The sequence below is a fragment of the Gymnogyps californianus genome, chromosome 1 (genome assembly GCF_018139145.2).
Source record: "Gymnogyps californianus isolate 813 chromosome 1, ASM1813914v2, whole genome shotgun sequence".
NCBI lineage: Eukaryota > Metazoa > Chordata > Aves > Accipitriformes > Cathartidae > Gymnogyps > Gymnogyps californianus.
The window spans coordinates 150,950,772-150,973,025 of NC_059471.1; the positions used below are offsets into that span (position 1 = coordinate 150,950,772).

The window sequence follows — 22,254 nt, forward strand, 5'->3', positions numbered from 1 at the left end:
CATAAGACTGGCCACAGAGGCACCTTCCCCTTGACAGAAATGCTGTTCTTCAGTATGTGAAATAATTATGAGATGAATATGAATTGAAAATGCACTTCCTCTTGACCTACTTCCCAGGCAGGGAAGCATAGCTTGATGCCCTCCTGTTTGGAAAGGTAAAATTATCTCTCCACGTTCCCTAGGCTCCGCATAAGCCTCTATTGTTTGGTATCAACCACATGGCTAATTATCATACCTACTATGCAGTCTCTTTTAATGATTTCCTTCCATCTCTTGTCAACACCCAGGCTGACTAACCAAACTGGTTTCTTTGGAGAGAAGTGTACCTGTTTACCCCGTCAATAAATACACCTCTTCTTTTGTTTGTACTGTGAAGGTAAACATTCAGAATTATAGTGTAAGCTGGCTTTGGGAAAGTGGCTGATCATTCTGAGGTGCTCCAGGACTGTGTGCATCTGAATCCTGCTTCATTAACTGAATAGAGCTTTCTTTGCTCACAAGGTTGCAGGATGCATCTTTTTACTTCACCACAAAATCAATTACATGTTCCATTAATGCCAGTGGAGTCTGGCTGGGGCCCTGAGCCTTCATGTACAAGTCCCACAGCAGCTCAAGGCTTAAAACAGGACAGTAATGTCACTTCTGTGACAATCTCCTTGCAGGAAGAACGTAAGCTCCAGAACTAGTGCTTTCGATACATGGACCTACCTGTCCTTTCAGAGAGGTCTATGGCTCTCATTCTGGTGTCTGTAAGAAAGTACAGAGGATGCCCCAGCACAGCTCTTGCGGCATTTCAAAGCCACCAACTGTGCTGGCACTCTGAGAACTGCTGAGAAGCTTTGTTGGGCTTGGTCTTGGGAGTCCTTGGATGGACAGGCGATGATTATTGCAGGCCATTTCCTCCTGTGGAGTCACTCCATGATTCTGCCATCAAAAGTAACTCTTTGAAAAGGGAGAAGCTGCTGGGATTTTCTGCCCTGGATAAGCATCCCACAAAAAAAAGGATTTATAAAAAAATAAATCTGTTTGCTAATACACTCAGTTCATGATTTTCTAGGTAACTGTCATAACTGACATTTTGCTGTAGCAGGGTATTACTGTGTCCAGGCTGTGTGAGCAAGCACCAAAAATATCAAGGAGAAAAGAAAGCTCAGCAATATAGCAGACAGCAGGCTGTGGAGATTCCCAAATAAGCACTGAGCCAAGTCAGTAAGTCTGTGCAGCCCCACATAGCGTCACGCAGCTCTACCAAGTTGGACTGGAAGCAGTAGAGAGCAGGGTGTTACTAAATGATTGCTCAGTTAATCCATAACCTGAATAAACCACCCAGAGATAAGCGAGAGATGATGCTGTGTAAATTGCCAGAACAAAATCTTGATTCCAGCTTCACAGGCAGAAGTCTGTAGGTCACAGTGAAGAAAAATTTATGCTAGGGAAGAATCTGATCATGGGTTGTGTTTTTTCCGCGTGTATACGACACCAAAGATAATACCTTTTGCTGCAAACTTCACCCAGGATGAATTGTGAATCAGTATACATGAATCACCTGCCAAACCCTTGAGTGCATCAGTGATAAAAGAATCACTGTGGCAAGAGAATACAAATTCAAAAGTGCAGGTGCCATAGCAGCAGCTGGAGTGGAGCTGACAGCACAGCTAGAGACAATGACCATTCCTAATTCCTTCCTGGCTATGGTTTGAATGTTTCATCTCACTTTCCACATTAAGATATGATGCATCTGAGTGATGCAACCTCTATGACAGATCTGGATGTCCCTCTGAGTTCTCTTGGCTTGTCAGCGATAATTTCATTCAGTTTGAGCATCCATAGTTGCTGCTATAATCTTAGACACCACTGACTAAACTTCCCATAACTACCAGGTATGTCCAGTGACCAAATTACAGTTCTAGATTTGTCTAATCTCCTGGTTTTTTTGGTTTTTGTGTTGGGTTTTTTCTTTTTCTCTCCAACGTACTGATGTAACACTCTTCTCCCAGATGACAGTTCTGTTGTTAGCAAGAATACTTAACAGGGAAACTCCTTGATGAGATTAATTCACAGGAAACCGTTTCAAAGACATTGTTTTGGTTACCAAAGCAAGCACAGCTTCAGCTGAACTGGGCTCTGATTTTCTTAATTTATTTCTGCAGCCTAATTAAATGCATCTTTCTTAATTAATTAATTACACTAGAGAAGATTGCCTCAAATGCACATAAACCCAGTCTGACTTGCAGAAATGCTGAGAGCGTGCCAAATCCATCAAAGCCAACAGGAGCTATTAATCAGTGCCCTTGGACAGAAACCCAGACCCCGGCACTGCCCACTGAATGCCTGCTCCTCTTTCCCCCAGGAAGTCAGTGGAAGCTTTCTTCCCCACGGCTTTCAATAGAAACACAGCTGGCCATCGAGTCAGGTACACGTCAAACAGGTCCCTGGCTGAAGCTAGTTGCAGCCAAAAGGCCATTCCACAGCCATTTGCTTAAATGTTGCTTTGGCTTCCCTGATGCAAAGCACTTCCTGTGACACTTTAGATATATCAGCATAATGAAGCTCAGAGTTTATTTCCATCCACCTCCTTTCAAGTGACTAGAAAGACCTCAGACAGTATAATTTTCAGAGAGCAATATTTTGCTGCATTGTTGCCTAGAACGGCTGCCTAAGCAAAGTGTTGTGGCTGACAAGCTCCCACTGGTTATTCTAGAAGTTCCAGCCCTGTTAGGCTCATTAAAAGGAACAGCACTTAGCTTAGTGGTTAGGAGAGACCACTATTAATTTTGAAGTGGAGGATTTATAGATCAGTTATTGCTTCCATGAGTCTGAGACAGAACGCTGGACTGGATGGGTAACAACAACAAGGTCTGATGTGCCCTACCGCTGTGATTGGAGGCAAACCCATACAGGACACCTTGGCTCCACTAGCTAGGCAGGAACCAGCAATCTGATCTTCCTCCCCACACACGCCTGCTGTTTGCAGAGCCTTCTCACAAGCACGACTTCAGCCACATGAGCTTTCTTAGTAGCCCATGAATGCCTACTTACTCATTTCTATTCAATAACCTAGAAAGCCCTTAACACTTTTGGAAGCATCAAACCCCATTCTCTGGGACACTGAAACAGTCTATTTTTGACATACCATTCCCTAAGCTTTGTTGTCTATGTTTTGGGGTAGAAAGTGATGGTGTATGTTCCTTCTCCTGCCAGATCTGAGACAAGCAGACCTTCACCATTTAAGGCTATACAGGAACACTCCCTTCAGAGCAAGATTGCTCTAAATCATTGTTTCAAAAACTGAAACAGGAGAATGAAGTCTATGCTTGCTCGCATTCTGTGCACTATCAGTAAGTGAGGTTGCACAGGATTTAGGTCAAGGCCAGTTTTATTTCTAAAACGCTATCTAATCTGACCCTCAGTATTGCTTTTACATAAAACTGAACAGCCACAGCAACAGCTGTATGAGAAACTGAGCCCAAAACATAACACCTCTCCAAGCCCTGCTGCAGTGTCCTTCCTGTGGTGCAGGGAAGAGAAATTTAAGACTTCAGGAGGCTACTATTGACATGCGGGGTACATAGTGTTAAAGCAGGAGAGACAGTTTTAACTGAACAGAAATTTTATTGGAATAATGTGTGTCAGGTGGTTGGTATTCAATATTCAAAAGAATACAGTCTAGGGCTACAGTGACCATTAAAAAATATACCAAATTTAACAAGGGCCAGTTTTACATGCATGACCAGCTTCTGAAGTAGCTCTTTTGACAGAGCTCCCCTCCTGAGCTTGGTTGTAAACATTACTCACTATTATCTTCCAGTCACAACTTAGTCCAGGGTCTTGTGTATTAGTTTAACACAACATAAGAGCACAAAATTATCTCTAAAATAGATGATTAATAGAGGGAAAAGGAGGGAGAGAGCACTCTACAGTTGCTGCATATTTCTTTTATTGCGTGGATTCCTGCAGCACTCTATCTTAAATAAGTTCTATCAGGCATCTTTGAAGACCAAACAATTACGCTTTCTGAGCTCTTTGCCCTTAGACTTCAATCCCTCCTCTGCAGCTGGTCAGAGAAGTTTCCAAATTATACAACGCACTTCTGCAATATCTCCTAACCTAGGACTCTATCTAGAAAGCATATAACCCCTTTTAGTCATGGTTGTATCTAAATTCATAATCCACTGGAAAAAAAACTGCTAGTATATTAGCAGAGGCATAGGATAACCGATTGCACTGCAAAAATTCTTGCTACCATCTTAACAATGGAGCAACCCTTTGCATTTACGGCTGAGCACCCCCTGCTGGGTATCTCACCTAATTTGGCTATTTCTCCTCCCCACCCTCCTCCCAGTAAATCCTGAAAGCAGATCCTAGATTTTAGGAAGACATACCGGTGTAGATGTCACAGCTGGGTGCTGTAACATGGGACCTGAGATTTCAAAGCGGAGCTGCTGAACTCAGCAAGACAGGAAGGGGGAGGCAGCTGTGATGCCACAGCTGGAGCGGCCGCCAGAGGGAAACAAAACTCTGCAGCCCCCTAACATGGAGGGCGGCGGGGCAACAGCCCTCCCCACTGCATCCCCTCCCCGCCCGGTCTCAGAGACCAACACAAAGCAAGCAACTCGCAACTAAAAAGCAAAAGCAGCAGAGGTCCTTTCCTCTTCTGATGAATTCCTCTGTGCCTCATCCTCCTCGTTTTAATTGACTTCTCCTGAAACATGTAATTTCGCCTTACTCTTTCCAGCATCCCCTAGTTGAAATGCAAGTTGCTGATTTTCTCACCTAGTTCCTCTGTTGTGCCACTGACCTGGTGATCTCACTTTAACATAAACTACTTAATCCAGTTAGCCAAGAGGAACAGGCCTGTTACCTACTATTATGAAAAAATCCTGATCCTGGCACTTCAATTCTGCCACTTTGATCTTACAAAGTATCTTAATGGAGATGCTTTCAGAGCCACACTGTTGGAGTATCATTTAATTTAACATTGTTAACTTAAGCTGAGATGGCCAAAGATAAGTGTTTTAATTGTTTAACTTCCATTGAACTCCGTGGAAGTTGGACAGGGAAGTCCCAGTACCATTTTTCAGATGTGGGAGATACCACTGGCCACCAGCTGTTTCACTTCTGATCTCTGCCCAACAGTAATTCACAGTTTATGTTTAACATACTGATATACCAATGGCCATTTTTATAGCCCACTATATCACTGCCCTGAGTTTAGTATGGCTAGCTGTTACAGCACCATCAAGCTGCACTGAAGGATGGAAAGAAAAACGAAAACCAACCTCATCCTATGAATCCTTCTGTCAACATAGCAAGCTATAACCCAAACAACAGGATGACCCCACCCTTGAAATTCCTCCAGGAAGACAAGAGAAGGCCAAACTTAATATTTCCAATTACCAAGGAAAACCTTCCACTCTATAACCACCTTAAACCTCCTCCCTGAGCTTTACTGTACATCCTAAGGCAGGGCCTTGGCCCAGCTTTCAATTAAATTATTAACAGGAACAATAGAGTCAAAGTTTCCCAACTCAGATGCCTCAAGCTGTTAAACCCATATAAAGCAACATGACACTAGATATGCTGATTTCAGATTTTCCTCCTGTACCCAGGGTTTTGTAACGATGTTGTGTTGGATCTTTCCTTTGTTCCGAACATAGGAAGGGCTCCCTTGGTGACCCAGTTAGCTGTGTTCCTGGGCCCCAGTGCTCTCTAGTGACAACACCTTGCCCAGGAATGCCAGGTCCCCTACAAGAGCTGAGCCTCTGCGGGGGCTTAATTACAGAGCTTGGACCCTCTGTGTGACATTGTTTGAGATCTCATTGGGTCTGTGTGGTTTGGAAAAAACCTGCACCAGGAGAAAAAAAAGAAAAAAAAAAGAATTCCTCCTTGCAATCTTTTTGCTGCCCGCAACTCCTTCACTCTCTCCCACTGTCAGGGTCAGCCTGCTGAAGCAGCTGCCTCCAGGGACTTGCATGGGACATAAGAATATCCCACAGAGCCTGGTGCTGCTGCCTTTCTGCAAGGGGACTCGCCATGTGGGCTGGTACATGAGCTTGGGTGGGGGCGCTGGGTCTTGCACAGGGCTAGTTTCTTCCAGAATAAAGTTCCACAAACACTAGTTGCAGCAGATGGCATAACTGCTTAGCTTGGTTACTTCCAATTTAATGTATAGAGACTGTAATTTGCATACTCCAGTAAAAAGGGCACAGCTGGGACACATTTCCCTGCTTGGGGATGGTGTGGGAGGACGGCTGCCCATTTGCCCTGTGCCAGCTGTTGTTCCCTTGGCCATCAGAAGGCTCTAGAAGAGGGGGAAGAGCACCCAGAGCACATGCCACAGGGCTATGCAGGGGAATGAGGATGAGTAACTCAGCAAGCATCAGGGAGAAGGCTCTCCTGGGGATTTTAAGGAGACCAGCAGGTTTATACATACCAGGTAGTCCATGGAAGCTGCTGGGAGGGAAACCAAGACTGAAGGAATAGACTCATCGTGCAAAGACACTTTTTGTTTTAAAAGTTAATGTGTCTCACCCAACGATTTCTCTAATTAAAGAATTACTCTTTTTTTTAGCTTAACAGACTGTTCTCATAACTCCAGTTTTACAGACTACAGGCTTTTTTTTGCCTTTTGATGTGAGGCGATTCCACCTCAAGGTTCTGGTTGCTTCAGGTTTCTGTCACATATGGCCAAAAAAAACAGGTTCTGGCACAAAACTCACCCTGACCCCATCTGGATTTTCCTGTTGGTTCAGATTCATGTAACTTCAGCTAACAGCAACAAGACTGCAGAGAAGCCTGAGCATTTCCTTTGCAATATCATCCCCAAAACAATGTCTGGTCCTCCCAAACAAAAGACACTAGATGTGCCAATGAAAGAGGCAAATTGGAGAGGAAGGGCCAAAGGGTGGGATTATTTGGTTCCAACAGTGGGCAAGGACTCAGCAAGCTGCAGTCTGAAGGAAGGGAGGTAATGCTGCATCTGTCAGAAAACTACATCAAATTCTGGGTTACTTCTGTTGCAGGCTGCCTGTGTGCTCCTAAGCAAGTTTATTTGTGCCTGTTGTAAGAGGACACCCATGATATGATGAGGTGTCTGCGTGCCACTTGAATCAGAAAACAATAGCATCCCCTCCTTGCGGGACATATCCCCTGCTTCTGCAATTCAGGTATCTCCTTCCTGACTTGAAGTACAGTGACAATTTTTTCCAGAAGATGAAAGGAGCAAAGAGCCATTGTATTCAACACCTTACCTGCTTACAGGCTTCAGAGGGGCAAAAGCTTAACCTTAGCTGCTTTGAAAGGAATACCCCTAGGCCTCTCTAAGGCATTTCACTGAGTGTTTTCCACTGCTTTAAAACCCTGAACTTGTGAATGTTTCCCACCAGACTGGCAGACTATTTCAGAGATATCACTTATATGTTCAAGAGCTGTCTTGCCTATATGAGCTCATATATGAGCTCACTTTTCTTAGCTGCCTTTTGAGGATGCCTAAGAAGCAGACATCTCCAATGGTCCACAGGATACAGGTGAAAACCAGCTGCCTTCCCTAGTGAGAATTTGTTTCAAGTATCTTCTTGATTCAGTCTTGCTTCATACTGACCCTTTTTGAAGCAATGCATGCCTAAATTGCTCAATGCTTTGCCATTCAAAGGAGAAATGAAATTTAAGCCAGTGAATCCATACTCAATTAAGAAACTTAAATATACAGCTTGAAGGGTTGATGTAGCAAGCATAGGAGACAGAAAAGCCCTGTACTGGGTACTTTAGAAATTAGCTATGCTCATATCTTGTCCTGAAAAAATAGAGTACTTCTAGTTGCTGGTAGCCATCCCTAACTGCTGTCAGGTAGGTGAAGCTGTGTAGTGAAAGCAAGAGACTCAAGGGCAGGACACCAGTCTCATTCTGTACTCTGCCATCCTTCACTGCTCTGTGATGATGTCCTTTGGCTCCTCAGCTGGTTCACTTATTAAAACATGCGTAATAGTTACATGTGTAAATGCTCTGCACAAGCTAACAATCAATCCTATTAAAAATTCAGTTAAACTTTGAGGAACCTCCTACCTTTTTACCTGTAACAGAGTTAGGATAAGAGGCTCTGACTGGAGCTCTGGTCTCATTGTGCTAGTTACTGTACACACACACACACACAAAAGGCATTTTCTTGGGCTGGAAAGCTCTTAACATAGGAGAATTAAAATAGTTTTATCCCCATTTTTACAAAGAATCCAAGACAGAAATTATACAACAGCTTAGAGCCAAGCTCAGACCTCTCTAACTCCTAGAAGTGCCTTTAACCACACAGTCCCATTCTTGTCCATTTTAGCAACAGCAGCAGTGAAACCCTCCAAAATGTAGCTAAATGACTTGCCATGATCAGTCCAAGAACAGGAGCAATAGCCTCAGTCAGACAATAACAAAATCACAAGCAGAAATGCTAATGTATTCACCCCACACAAAGCAACACTAAACCCAGAGCACACAAACATGACAGTTCTTCAGCCAGGCTCGGAGAGATGCCATGGACAGGCTCAGTGGTACTCAGAGGTGCTCCCATGCCTGCCACCGAGAACACATCCATGCTCCTTTCAAGCACGGCACCTCACGTCCTCTCCAGGTTACCCATCGCCCCAGCCCTGGCGAGGCAGTAGCAGCCTTCCTTGGCACAGCAGGCTCCCAAGCAAGAGGCAGCCCGGCAAGCCAGAGCTTAATGGAAGGGCGTTAACACTAATTGAATCTGAACAGCCATAGCCATGCATCACTTTGCATTTTCTCATATTAAAATGCAACAGCCATTTGTTAGAGCACTCCTAATGTGTTTAAAATCTTTCCAGTGACAGTTGATGTGGTTTCTAAGCCTGACATTCCCAAGCAGCCTAGCACAGACCTGAGATGCTGCTCTGCAGACTTTCCTACCCTGAAGTCCATTGCTGACTACAAGTATCTGCCCCTGTAACCCCAGTTACTACCTCACTAGTTTCTGTATTCAATACCTAGTTTGGCTAGCCTTGAAAAAAAAAACCACACAAACAATTGGGATTAAGGGCTTATGAAAGTTTACATCAGCAACAGCACCTTTTTTTTTTTTTTTACCTCTCCTGATGGCATGAGGCCAGATGCTCAGATGTGAACTGACACAACTCAGAATGTGCCAGTTGTGAACTAAATCAGCAGAATCAGCCTTTTTAGATCCAGAGACTGGCTCAATTTCCTGGCAGAGGAGGAAGCTAAGCCTGGCAGTTTTTGAAGAAAGAAAATACTATGCACCCAGGTGAGACTAAATCAGCAAGGTCTGTTTGGAGATGCTGATGAGCACTGCAATAGGAGACAGATGCTGACCCACAGGACAAAGACATTGTGAGTGTTAGTACACATGAAACTGGAAAAAATGGTTTGTGGATGAAAGACCTTATAAATAATAGAGGGACAAACCCCCCTGAGTTTCACTGTTTATGGATGTGATTTCATCAGCTCTGCCTCTGTTGAAACCCTCAGTCATGTTCTCCCCTCTTTCCACCCGGACTCTCACAGCTTCCTTTCTGTAGAGAGCCCCAAGCACTCAGAGGGTGACCAGGGACACATACATGTCAAAATCTGCAGATGAACCTGAACTCCAGTGCCTTAGAGTGAGGTTTACCTGGGAAATACTGAGATATGCAAATCCCCCTAGGAATAAGAAAATCACCTATCTAATTTCATCAGCTTCAGTGGCTTACCTGCATGATGAATTCAGTCCGTGTGTATTGCATACACAACACAGGCACATATCGCGCTTCTACAGTAGATCTTAGCCATCTCTCTCCCTACTCATCACCTATGTGAGCATTCTCATTATTTTACAGATGGGGAAACTAAGATCCACGGAGAGCAAGTAGGACACCCTAAGCCACACAGCAAATTACAAATTAACCTTGGGCTTCCTCACATGAAAAGCAACATCAGACCAGGGCTGGGATGGTTCTGTATACAGAGTTGCAGGTCACTGGGTGAGCAGAGCACAAGGGACCATTGCTGTGTGCTTGTCCCATTCTAAGATTTCCCCAGCCCGCCCCCCATCTGCTACAAACCACAGTCAGAGGGGAGCTGGACCTTTGGTCTGATCCAGTACAACTGTTACTATGTTCCCTCGGTTTTAGAAATCAACCTGACCCCTCAGCATTGGATGCTAACACCCTTAGACTTGGAAGAAGTTCAAATTTAGGACCTTGCTTTAGGAATGTTTTGTATTAAAATGATTTATATGAACACATTTGCTCTTTGGATCTGGCAGCAGCCTGCGATCAGGCCCAGCTTTTCTTAATATTTTGGGCCATAAGCCATCCAGCTTGGGGATTTATTCATCTTAACATGTTTAGCTTTGTAAGCACAATGCAGTAGTTACTGTTGTGCCTCCCGGCTGCTCTTCCATTTTTTATAAACTCATTTTCTCTGCTAACCTACTTTTAATTTTTTCTTGTAAAGCTGTTTTTAGTCTTCCCTTGTCTTCCCCCCCCCCCCAAAACACTGGGATAAAACTGCTCTGGGTGCTAAACACTAGTGACTTGAATAGGCTCCAGATTCTATATCCTGGCTTTGGAAATAATTGTTTCCACTAATCCTTTTGAGTGCACTCCCAATTCCATACATTCAAAGAGCTGTCCCTGCCACCACACCCCCCCCCCAATTGCTTCTGTTCAGCAATCAGAGATCATGCATCAGCACATTGTAATTGCTGCTGCCAAGCAGTTCTCGAGCCCCTAAACCCACCAACTGCCTCTGAGCTATGGATGGAGGTTCCTCCAGCAGTATCACTGCCCTTCCCGCCTTGTCCTCATCCCAGCTACCTGGAAAAGAAAAATTATCTTCTATTCCAGCTCAGCCCTGCAGCCTGCCAGTCAATTCCTGGATCCCTTCAATTCAGTATCATAAATACACTTAACGAGGGAGTTTAATATAGATTTGGTTAGACAGTTATTTGAGTGATACATAATTTATGTTGCCCTGTAGCATAGGAAGCAGTGAGTGGCGTCTGAGAGTGAACGGATTCAAGAAACTCGCCATACAGCAGCACAGAGTGCCAAAGGGGGGAAAAAGTGGGGGAGAAAAAGGAGACAGCAACCCAAGGAAGGGGGTGCATGAAGGAGGAGAAGAGCTCAATAGCAAGAAAAAGTGTGAAAGAAAGACAAGGTGAAAGGCACAGTGTAAGAAAAGAATGCAGAAGGAGAGAACGGAAGAAGAGGATGAAAGGAGAGAGGAGGAGCTGAACAGAAGATGCAGAGAGGGTCTGCAGGATGAATAAGAGATGAGAAGAAGCGTGGAAAGGGAGAAATGGAGAGCAGAGCATGCACGCTTGATGTGACAGGCAGGTCTCTGCAGGCTGTGAGTGCCGCAGCCAGCCGAGAAGTGGAACCGACTGCTGTGTCAGCCAGAGGGCAAGGGCAAGGAGAGGTGCCCTGGCTCTCGTGGGGCTCTGCTACCTCATGACTCACCCCCGCTCCTCTCCTCTGCTCCCCCCTGCCAGCCACAGCCACGGGACTGCCCGGCTTCCCTACCTACTTCCAACCCTTCAGCTCTATGTGGTGTTAGGTGTTGCTGTTAGGCTCCTGCTCTTGCATGGCCTCATTTCGGGAAGTTGTAGTGAGAATATGAGGCCAGCCTTTCAGCTGGGTAAATTGGAGAGGCCCTGCTGGCAGTCTCACCCAACTGCACTTTCATCCCTTGAGTGACAGTCGTGTCCTACTTCAGCACCCCTTAGCTCAAGGATGAAGGTCCTAAGTGCTGCACCATGCTGACATCTCTGCCCAAGAGAGCTCACCAAGTTTGCTTGCGGGTGTGAGATGAGACACAGGAGGTGGATAAAGCAAATGGAGAGTGGGAGTTTGGTGAGACTAGAGAACATGAACAGTGCTTAGCAAGCACACAGGATCAGTGCCTGCCATTTGCCTAGGCTTCCACTTCTGAAAAGGCACTGGCTCTCAGCTCCTGGAAGTTACTTTTTGGTTAGAGAGCTCTCATCCAAACAGGTAGTGTCAGTGAGCCCTCTGTTACACTGAACAGTGACCTGTCACAGTAGTGTAGGAACACCTCAGAGAAAGATCTCCATCAGGACCAGTCCCATACATGGGGAGAGCCTGAAATACCAGGAAAGCATCCCTGATTTATTTTCTGGGATTTGTCCAATATGCATTGAAGGCAACACAACCATTTGGCTCCAAACAGGACCCCTAGCGAGCAGAACAGATGGCTATATTAAAAGGAAAAAACCCTAAGCACAATTGGACTAGCTGACCGCCTCCACAGAGGCCGAAGAGGGGGCCTGGCCCTGAACACTCAGTTTTCCTTTTGCCTGCAGCATCCATGATGAGGTTTACTATTACTTTTGTTCATGGAATGCAGCCAAAATGCTTGCTGTTTTGCCAAATTGGAGAAAAACAGCCTTTGCCTCGCAGAGTTCGCGATACAGTTGGTATTGACCAAAGCGTTCCCTGTGTGTCCCTTCTCTTGCACACGTGTGGCTGTGCACAAACCTGCTTCCTCGCCTGCAGGCTGACACGTACAGCTCTGAGGGAAGTCCGACCCGTTGGGTGGGCAGACGTCTGGTAATCACTGCCGTTCCTGGTGCTGCCACTGACGCTGTCTGTGCCTACGCATGGCATGTAGGCCAAAAATATTAAAATTGGCTCCCTTCATCCCAAGTGAAGCGGTCAGGAGCTTCAGGGAGCGAGCTCCCCTGGAAAAGTAGAGTAGCTGATAACTGTGCACTTAAAAGCAGAACTATTGATTGAGAGCAGGGCCTTTAATCTCTCTGATTTCTGCCCGTAGAAAGGGAACTGTGCTTGCTTCGTACCTTGCAAGATGATGACTCTCTGTGTGCTTTAACCTTCATCAACTGATGTTTACAAAGTACTTCAAAAGCTGCCAACTGGCAAATACTGTGGAAAAATACCCTGGATTTTCCCTGGTGCCTGATGCTGTGTGTGTGCGTGCCTGCATACGCTTGCCTGTGTGTGGCTGGCTGTTTATCAGCCAGGATCCCTGTGGCGGGCATCTCCGCACCTACCCCTCCGAGTGCATGGCCTGCATTCATGTGTCTGTTTTCTTTGGCATCCTCCAGCATTTCCCTTGGAACTAATGGCCAATAATATAGTTTCTCCTCAGGCATCCCCCTCTTCCAGAGTGCTCCCATGAAGAGGATTATCATTCTCGTACTTGCAAGCCTCATGCTGTCCCACTGTCTCTTTCAGGCTGTTCTCCCCTGGGGATAGGGTCACAAAACCCACAAAGCACACAGATTTGCAATTAGATCTGCTCTGTAATTTTTTGTTGTCTGCCCTGAAAAATACGACAAGAAAAACTGTAGGTTTTGTAGAAATTGTCCAAGTAGCTTTAAGAAAGCTCTGTGCTCCCCTTGGCGCAAAATCTGCAAGCTTTGGAAAGAAATATTTAGATGAACCTCCTCCAAAAGTTTTCAGAAGAAAGTAGCTATTTCTTGTAAAAATAAATGCATAATAAAAAGCAAAGAATTTCCCTTGAAAACTAATTTCAGTGGAAATTTTTCCGGTAGCTTCAGTGAGCTGTGGAGCTCAGCATGCCCTCTGGTGCCAGAGCCAGGTTTCACGGCCCCTGGGACCTGCCAGCTCCCTACAGCAAAACCAGAGATCAAGTTTAAAAAGAAAAAAAAAAAAAAAAAAGAAAAAAGAAAAAAATCCCACACTTGTGATTATATTCATCCTTCTTTCTATAAGTATTCCTACAAAAATTAAAAATAACAGTAGAAGCAAGAGATAAATATTTGTGTGTGTGTGCTTTGAGTAAGAATAAAGCCTCTGACTTAGAAAACATAGATGGGTGCCTCACTCAGCCCCGTAGTGATCTGTATGGCTGTGCCACGTTTACACAAAAGGAAGCAGAAAGGGGATTTGCCTGAGGTCAGTCTGAAGCCAGCGGAGTCTTTGCAGGGAAAGAAGTTGTCTCATACGGAAAGCCAAAACATCCAGCAATGGGACACAGGAGCCGAGCTCCAGCACCAGTTCAGCCAGCACTGTTGTGTGGCTGGGCTGTACTCTTTCAAGTCCTAATTTCCCTACCCTTAAAAAGCGGGCAATAATGATACATTCCCATCTTGGGAAAGTGCTGCATACTGGTAGGTGCCATTTTCCAGCAGACATGCTGGCTCTGCAACAACGCCTGCAAGATGAACTTGGTATCTGACTGCCAGATCCAGGTTTCCTCTCTTTGATGCAATACGGAGAAGAAAAGGCAGCGATCCCCACTCTCAGAAGGGGAACACTTTCAAAGTGACTAGAAAGACACCAGCTCTAGCCTGATGACATAAATCACCTCGATGAGCCTTCTGGTATGTCCTGTGACTTGATTTAGGGCTCTGTTTGCCAAAAGGGAATAATTTAATCTCCCCGGTGATCCCACGTAACCCCCCACAGCTGTCTGGGCAATCCTGCTGCAGGGAAACCTGAGTTGCTTGTGAATCAGCTCCTGAGCCACAGCAGTTTACAGGACTGAACTTTAAGACAAAGCAAAAGCAGAAATGGTCCCACTTTGAAAAGCTGTGCATGCATTGTGGCAGCTCAAAAAGAGTCACAGCCATGCGTTCATACCCCACAGATGCAGTGGTTAGCTGGTGACAGCTATGGCACCAGGCATCCCAAGCAAAGCCAACCTCCTGCATTAATTGAAATGCCAGGTCTCTGAAGACTCTTGGTTTGTTTAAGCCTCTTGTTATTTGAGGCTCCGGGCTTGTACTTGTAGCTGCTGGACTAGAGAGAATACTCTGTAAGGGCCAAATCCATAGAGGAGCTGGATTTCTCTAACTTTAGCTGGCATCACATAAGGACTCCATCATAAGGACTCCTGCACACCGGCTGATTGTTTAGCTGCCTAAATGAAAGCTTAGTGTCCAGCTTTCATCATCCAGTAACCTTTTGGCCACCTTTGTAGATCTACTAAGCCTGGGCTGACAAAACTTTGAAACAGGAATCACAGTTTTTCATTGCTCAGTATAAGGGTTTCCCAGATCCAGTGACTCCACATCAGAAAGCGTGGCTGTCCCTGCCTGTGGTATCATGTCCCAAACAGGGGAACATGCCATTGCACTCATCCACATGAGAAAAGCCCGTGCGAAAGCTGTCTATTTTCATTGCCCGATCATCTGGGACACAGTACATTGCAACTCCACCCCATTTCACACTCCAGGTAAAGGGGGCAGCTCAAAAGGAGGATGTGTTTTCATTCAACAAGAGCTCCTGACTTGCTTTATTTGTCTCCACATAAACAACTGGGAACAGATGTCTCAGCCTCCTTGTACCAGTCACTCATTTAACAAAAGCTTTGTCTTGTTTGTACAGTGTCCTTGTTCTTGCACCCTTAACTCATCATTACGCAGAGATAAACTGTCAATGCCCAGCCTTGTGATACTGCAGGGAGGAGGGCTGACTCTTCAGGAATAAGGAAGAAAACACATGAAAGGGGTCAAATCGCAAACGTTGCACCATTTGGTATGGGTACCACTCTGTTGCAACAGGATCACATGCTTTTAAGGCAGCTGAGAGGGGGCAGTACCTAAATATAGTTTTTTAAGGCGTGTTCCCAGGATCAGACCTTTTGCTGGCCTCCTTTCCCCGAGACACAAGATACCTCTATTCTGCCCCAGACACCAGACAGTAATGTTTAAGAAGTCTTGAACCCCTACGCACTGCCTTAGAGTCCTCACCGGCTCCCTAGACTTCTACTTTTATCTCCTTCCAGTATCTTTTAACTTCTACCTTCCGCAGCAAGAAATACAGGCTTTGCAAAGGAGCCGCTTAACCACAGTAACTCTACTGTTAGAAACCACAAGAATTACATGCTTTAACCTATCAAAAAAAAAAAAAACCACCCAAAGTCACTTTCCTACCCGAAGCCAGCCCCTTCTTAGGGATCACAATTCACCAATAGTTCAAACTGGACACGGTCCTTCCTGCCCGCTTTTTACTACGCATCTTTCTCACATGAGGGTGATCGCTGGCACAGGCAGCAACCCCCTTCCAAAATTCAGCTCCAGTTTCAGTATCAGACACACAACCACATGCAGTGCTCTCCCAGGATCGCTGGCTTTGCTCACACTCCCACCCTGGCACAGGGAAAGCCACTTTGCCTAGGGATACACAAAGAGACCAGAGACAGCAGCATGAAGCATTAGCTGTAACCCTTCCCTAGCATCATACCCAGAGCATGGAGGAAAGATTACATTTTGTATTTTATCTGGTACAAAAGGACCAAAATAGGACTTACCATTTGATGTAGGCACAGTCCTACTTCCAGTACGCACCTGGAGAAATCTCTTCCACCAGTCTGAGTAAAAGAGGTCACCTCAGGCCCACACCTGGCCCTTATCTCCAGATTTAAAGGGTTATCCATCAGACAGCGCTGAGGGCAAGGCTGCTGGTGTTCACTACAGCTGACAGGAGGCTGATTACCCAGAACTGAAGCCTGTCTGCTATGTGGAAGTGTTGTTTTTCTTTCTTTTTAAGAAAGAAGATCATAGCTTGCTGCAGATATATCCAAATCTTTTGTAATTGTTGCCTTTGTTGGTGGTTTATTACCAGCTGATGACACTCTGGGTAAATGGAAAATTATCGTCCCCTTTTCTATCTTTTTTTTTTTTTCCATCATTTGGGTCAAGACAGCTAACAGGGGAACTCACTTAACAAGAAAGATAGAGAAAAGGTGGATGGCTAAAAGCAGCCAAATGACCCACAGCTTTTAATTAGGTTAAGGGCAACCAGGTGATTTACCCCTTGTAAATACCCGTTTCTTTCCCCTGACAAAAAATATGCCTGAATGATTAGTTAGGTGTGATGGATCCTACCCCTTGTCTCAGTGCATTTCAGTGCCTGACGTTTTGAAGAAATAGTGCCCCTGGTTTCAGAAACAAAAATGTGGATTGCCCCATCTGCTCTAGCATCTTGTCTAAGACAGTAGCCAGCAAAAAGCATTCAGAGGAGATACAAAGCCCAGCCACTGACAGTCCTTTGAACACCCGACCCAAAGAGAAGATCTCTCTCTAATCCCCTGTAAGTTTGAGGCTTGCCTGTGCCCTGAAGGAAGAGAATTTAATATTCCTTGCAAAATCCCTGGCTCTGGGTAATGCACATTATTGTAACTCTGGACAAGCTTGTTTTCCACAAAAATACCCAGTATTTTTCTAACCTTGCTGAGCTCTTGATCACCGCAAGTATCTTGTGCCTATTAATATCACGAGGCGACTGTGAGGGGAAACTGGGCACTCTCAACACATTTAAAACACACAACTTTGACTCTTTCCCAGGCTTTCTAGATAAACCCCGTGGGGAGACAGCAGCCCGTTCAACACGGATGGGTCTGTCGGCTTAGCGATCATACCAGTTCATGCGGTTTCTCCTGTCTCCCCAGGGCGTGAATCCTCAGCTCCGGATTAACGGGCCGATGAACATCAACCACTACGCGACGAAGAAGAGCGTGGCGGAGAGCATGCTGGACGTGGCACTGTTCATGGCAAACGTCACGCAGCTCAAAGCAGTGCTTGAGCAGGGGGCTTCCTTCCAGTACTATGCCACCCTCATTGTGCTCATCAGCATCTCCCTCTTCTTCCAGGTGATCATTGGGATTCTCCTCATCATCACTGGTAAGTTGGCCACTGAGGCGTGTGCACCCTTGCAGGGTGCTGCAGGGGCAGGGCACGCCATGGCTTGGCTGGCACGGGGGTGGAAGGGAGAAGCCTCTTCCCTCAAATCATTCCCCCTGGCTCCAACCAGGGCTGCAGGAGGGTTGAAGACAGCTTGACACGGGTGGTGGGGAGGTCTGTGCTTTCCAAAGTAGTGAGTGGGTTGTTTTTTTCTCTTGCACAACAGCCCTGAGCACTACTCTTCCTTCACTTCCCCACCGCTGAATCCATTTAATAGGGAGAGAGCTGGGTTCCAGGCCTCTTGCTGCCCATCCTGTAACGTGCCCCTTCATGCAGCTCCTGCAGATACTACATTTTAGCTGTATCTTTTGCCTTACTCAAGCTGGGGCCTAACAGAACAATTTAGGCAGAGGTATTCCCCATATTAACCTCACATTTAACCAGTCCCACAGTTCTCCTAGTCCCATACAGACAGTACGTTAACACCAGCATTTCAGACAGGCTTGCCCAGTGCTCCACCTGATACAGGATTTGCTATATTTCAGCCTCCAACATGTGCCCAGTATGAAAACTCTGCAGAACACTGCCTTTTCCTGTATATCCCACATGTTTTTTTATGTGGGACACAGGATCGGAGGCTACGGGAAATCCTGTGACGTGTTCCTTCCCCTGCCCCACATGGCACAGCCTTTCCTGGTGGCAGCTGCGGCAGCTGGAGCCAGCTGTGAGGAGAAGGGGGACAGGGGACCACAACTGAGGGCAGGGAGCCACAAGGCTGCGGTTCGCATGGCTTATTGGCCAGACAGCCCCAGTAACCGGGGCATTCCCATGTCTGAACTGATCAATGCCCATCAGCTAGGGCTGATCCCATTCATGTACCCACATACCTCTTGCTCTGGGGGTGAGGAGAGGGTTGATAGCCATGTCAGCACATATGTGAAATCCGGGTGTCAAGGAGGAACTGGCCTCCCAACCTGAGTAAAATGTTGGTGACCTTGTCTCCCATGTCACCCAGCCTTCCCTTGCCATGTCCCATGGCCATGCAGTGGGGGGAGTCACACGGCACATGCCTGGCTAGCATGCAGCAGTAATTTGGCTATTTAGAGTTGGCCCGCTGGAGGGCCATGGCACCTCCATGGCAAAACAAAGCCATGACATCAAAAAAAGATGTTTTTCCTCTGCTCTGTCCTCCTATGTCGTCCTAGAGCAAGCTGTGGCCCCTGTAAAGTTCCTGGGACTATTCCCCCAGCTCTGTGGCCGCAGTACCCGGGGGCACCATGGACATTCACCAGGCAGGGAAGGACTGCAAGGGCTGGGGGACTTGAGTCAAGCTACAAATTTCCCTTTCTTCTTGCATTGTATCGCGCAGCTCGTTTGAACCTGAATGATGTTGCAAAGCAACCCCGCCTGAATATACTCAACAACACTGCCACAGCTCTCATCTTCATCACGGTCATCCTCAACATCTTCATCACAGCCTTTGGGGTGCAGAAGACTGGCCTCTACCCTACCAGGAATTTTCGACCTTATTAAGTCATGGGGCAATGAAGTCAGGTAAGAAAGGGGTGAGTTCCCATCACTGCCAGCCCCTGGAAGGGTTCTCAGTCTCAGAAAACATCATTGCAAGGGGGAGAAGGAGAAGGCAAAGTGGCACAAATTAACAAAGCCTTTCCAGAGGCATGTTGCTGTCCCACAAGCATCTGGGGCCATTGAATAAATTCCCTCAGAGGAGGAGGAGTTCTCCTTGCTTGGTCTTTAAAGCAAGAACAACAAACATCCCAACTGCTGGGATTTATCAGCAGCAAGTGGTTTTCAGAAGGCTGCAGACCTCACGCTAGATATGGATAGCAGTTGTGGGTGGGAGCTAAATTCAAGAAAGAAAATCAGGTGCGTTCTGGGAGGTATCAGAAGATGGCAGCGTTATCTGAGCAGACGAAAAGGAAGATGCTGGCGAGATAGGGGTGAAAGAGCTCTTCACAACAGCCAGAGTGGTTTGGCAGGGGCTGTTTTAAGAATCTAACTCTCATTTTCAAGAGAGACTTGTGAATAAGAGTCCAATCAAATGCTTGGGTTCCCATGTCAAGTCAATGAGGGAATGACATGTTCTTAGGTCAAAAGTTCTTTAGGTCAAGACGCAAAGTTCACATCTCTTGCTTACATGACCTGCAACATGTAAACATAGTTTAAATGCAATATACTGGGGCAACAGCAAGCAAGAAAGCTCGATAGACGCATGATATGATGAGGGAGGATGCAAAGGCCAAAAGCTTCTATAAAAACACTGCTGGCTTGGGATCCAGAAGTGTGCGAGCGCTGAAGAGCAGCACCCCACACCCATAGGGGTGGCCGTGGTGCCAAGTTACCCGGTATGCTGTGACTGCTCCTCTCTGCCCGTGCAGCATGGAGGAGCCTGCTGCGACCTTACTGGCGTTTCTTGTCTTCCCTGCAGGATCCAAGCAGCGTGGCTGGCGGGGAAAGCTCTCCTCCTCTACGTTTTCACTGACCTCAGCAGGAGCCCATCGACGAATCCAGAGAACTGGGTTAAACTTCCAAAACTGTGCGTGTGTCATGGTATACCGGCCCCTTACCGTAATGCTTTTGCAGTTCTGAAGGGGTGAAAACATTGCCTTTCAAAGCTAGAGCAAACTTTGCTAGAGAAAGCTGCAGGAACAGCAGCAGGTACACAATTTCAAAGCACAGTTCTGTAAATCTCATCTCTTATTTTAGTTGCCTGCTTCACATATTCAATATTGGCTCATTTTGTAGAGAAGACTCAACGATTTACTTTGTAGGCTAAATAAACAAGAAAAGTCCAGCTTTTTTGTCTCCAGCATAAGTTGCTATACTTAAAGCAACGCTATCTAATAGTTTACCTCCTAAATGTTGGAACAGATTTCTCAAACTAAAAAAAAAGTTCTCATGGGAGGATAGAAAAGTGTGTGTATGTCAACGTAGCTAAAACCAGTTCAAATGTTTTCCTAGTTGTTTAAAATTAAATGTGACACAGTTAAGAAAACAATCAGATATTTCCAGCATTGGAAAATTAACAATGACAGAAAATAGATATTATGGTCTGATGTCATCGCCAGGGACCTATCAGGAATGATGTCAGAATAGCCTGACAATATTTAGTAGAAAATGAAGAAACATTATACATAAGGAGACACTCTAGGCTTATTGCCACAATGAGAAATGACAGGTTCATAGTGTATTACTTTATTAAAAAATCACCATTATAATTTAAGGTCTTATCACTAACGTAAATGTTTTCAAATATATCATTTTTATATTGACAATGCTGGGAACTCTCTTGTGCTAGAACAATTTGTTTCTTTAAAAAAAAGTCTTTGAATTAATGATTTTTCAGATTTTTTTTGAAAGAGTAAAAATTTTCGATCCTAAATTTTGTAACTCTGTAGTCATGCTAAAAAATTGGTATTTTATTAGCCTGGTGTATGCCTATTTAAATAACGACATGCTTTTCTGATTATTAAATGATTTTTTCATTGTACAGCAGAATCAGAGTTCAATATGGATTTTTCATTTTGCTTACTCTTGCCACCACTGAGAAAGAAATGCCACAAAAATGTCCACGTATTGGTCTTCAGGAGCTACTGGGAGTGTCTAACACTTAAAAAACCCAGACACGGGCAGATTTCATTTGTACTCTATATTTGACTTTACGGAACTAAATTTCTGTTTAAGTCACAGGTGGTGCTTTTTTCTGGAGAGGGTGTGAATGATCTTGCCCACAAATGCTGGTGGGTAAGGCTACGGGCCAGCATCAGCTAGTGCCTGCAAATGACAGTGGCTTTTTTGCAGCTGAAGGGAAGTTGCATAGAAAGAGTAGGGTGGAAAATGCCAGTTATGTATTTACCAGAATTTAAATCAGCAAAGCTGAGGACAGTCTGGGATCTGTTTGGTGAAGCAGGTAAAGACTCATCCTCCACTTTGTCCGGGGGATGGCAGGTCTGGAGCGACACTGAGTTTGCTGCTTACCTCAGTTCTCGGTCTCTGCTGAGACCGACAGCAAACAGGGGTGAATGTTCCTGGGAAGCCTCTGTTATCCTGCTCTCCTCTAGAAAAGGGCTTCACTGTAGAGGCAGCAAAACTAGTTCTAGCCAATGCAAAACCACCGGCTAAGGGCTTTCAGCCACTACTGGCCGGCTGGGTTCATGAAAAGGTAAAAAATTATGCATCCCATGTGCAGATCCCAAATCCTGTGACTCATTGCTTCACAGAGCAGGAGGCAAAGCAATTAGCATTGATGACTGAATGTAAAGAGAGAAAAAAAAGAAAAGGTTCAGCTGGGAAAGAAGCAGTGAGGGGAATTTCATTACCAGATCTTAACTTTAACATCATCATCTCAAGAGAGCTGCCAGGTCAGGTACAGTGGCGCACGAGGCCTGCCCGAGCAGAGAGGGCTTCCCATCACCCAGCCCAGGCGAGCAGAAGACTGGGAGTGCGCTGGAATGCTTTTCCCCCGTCACCTTTAATAATCGTTTCTCATTATAATGGAATCAGACTCATTAGCAACCTTGGCTGCCTTTTTCCCTCTCCATGTCTGACTCCCTTTCCTGCCAAGCTTTTTATACTCAAAGGAGGCACAGTTGAAGCGA

General features: G+C 45.6%; 1 protein-coding gene across 1 annotated transcript in view; it reads left to right on the forward strand.

Annotated features, from left to right (window-relative positions):
* Positions 1 to 20,952, forward strand: part of NINJ2 (ninjurin 2) — a 50,154-nt gene extending 29,202 nt beyond the window's left edge. Inside the window, exons 2-4 of the mRNA XM_050915177.1 lie at positions 17,404 to 17,635; positions 19,005 to 19,189; positions 20,085 to 20,952. Of these exons, the coding sequence (XP_050771134.1) occupies positions 17,404 to 17,635; positions 19,005 to 19,168 (396 nt within the window). The 3' untranslated portion in view covers positions 19,169 to 19,189; positions 20,085 to 20,952. The remainder of the gene's footprint in view (positions 1 to 17,403; positions 17,636 to 19,004; positions 19,190 to 20,084) is intronic.
* Positions 20,953 to 22,254: the final 1,302 nt, after the last annotated feature.